Raw genomic sequence first — 823 nt, 5'->3', positions numbered from 1 at the left:
CAACCGTTTCGCAAAATGTTTTGCCGGCCGACCAAGTTAATGCTTGTTTGTTGTTTTTTAAAAAGCAAACGGAACAAATAAAACGGCGGGGCTTTGTGGGAAGGAGGGTAAATTTGTGATGAAAAAGTTTTGGCTTTTTGTCTCCAATTGCCGGTGCCCATTGCCCGCATTCTTCTCGGATGAATGTTGTTGTTGACAAGGATGAAAAAGCATTGTTTCTGCGTTCAATTGTAAATGGGTCTGTTGGGTTCCGTTGCGTTCGTGGGTTTTCGGCTCACGATTTGGTCTGGTACGTCGGGGAAAAAAAGTCAATTATGAATGTAATTGATCTGACTACCGTGCGTAACGGAATTCAAATGTGTGTTTGATGGACTTTTATTTGCAATCGGCGCTCAATGTGTTTTCTTATATCGGTGGCGTCAATGTTAGCCTCCCATCCGACCCGTCTTGAAACACGGACCAAGGAGTTCAGTAGGCACGCGAGTCGTTGACGTTTTTCATTGAACAGTCGAAGGCGAAATGAAAGTGTTAATGAAAATGAACTGTACTTCTTTATGGAGTGCTGTTCAATTTTTCAACATGATCGTCCTTTTTTGTGCTTAATTGTGCAAAATAATAGATGTATGGGGACGCGCAGTGTGGTGCCGTTGAATAGTCGCACTGTTCTCTCTTTCTCTTCGGGGTTGGAGGAACAATTGTCGATCAGTCGGTTTCGGAGCGTGCACACTGGTACCCGAAAGATGGTGAACTATGCTTGAGCAGAATGAAGCCAGAGGAAACTCTGGTGGAAGTTCGTAGCGGTGTTGACGTGCAAATCACTCGT

The 823-nt window shown here is 44.3% G+C and overlaps 1 protein-coding gene across 1 annotated transcript; it reads right to left on the bottom strand.

The window, feature by feature from the left end:
• Positions 1-702: 702 nt before the first annotated feature.
• Positions 703-823, bottom strand: Tsp_15093 (hypothetical protein; the record flags this gene model as incomplete). The annotated part of the gene is made up of 1 exon (XM_003366526.1): positions 703-823. A coding segment is annotated over one exon (121 nt), but the record flags the coding sequence as incomplete, so codon positions are not given.

The sequence above is a fragment of the Trichinella spiralis genome, assembly GCF_000181795.1.
Source record: "Trichinella spiralis strain ISS 195 chromosome Unknown Scfld5854, whole genome shotgun sequence".
NCBI lineage: Eukaryota > Metazoa > Nematoda > Enoplea > Trichinellida > Trichinellidae > Trichinella > Trichinella spiralis.
The sequence above is the reverse complement of the archived record's forward strand: the minus strand, read 5'-3'. Positions and strand labels throughout refer to the sequence as shown.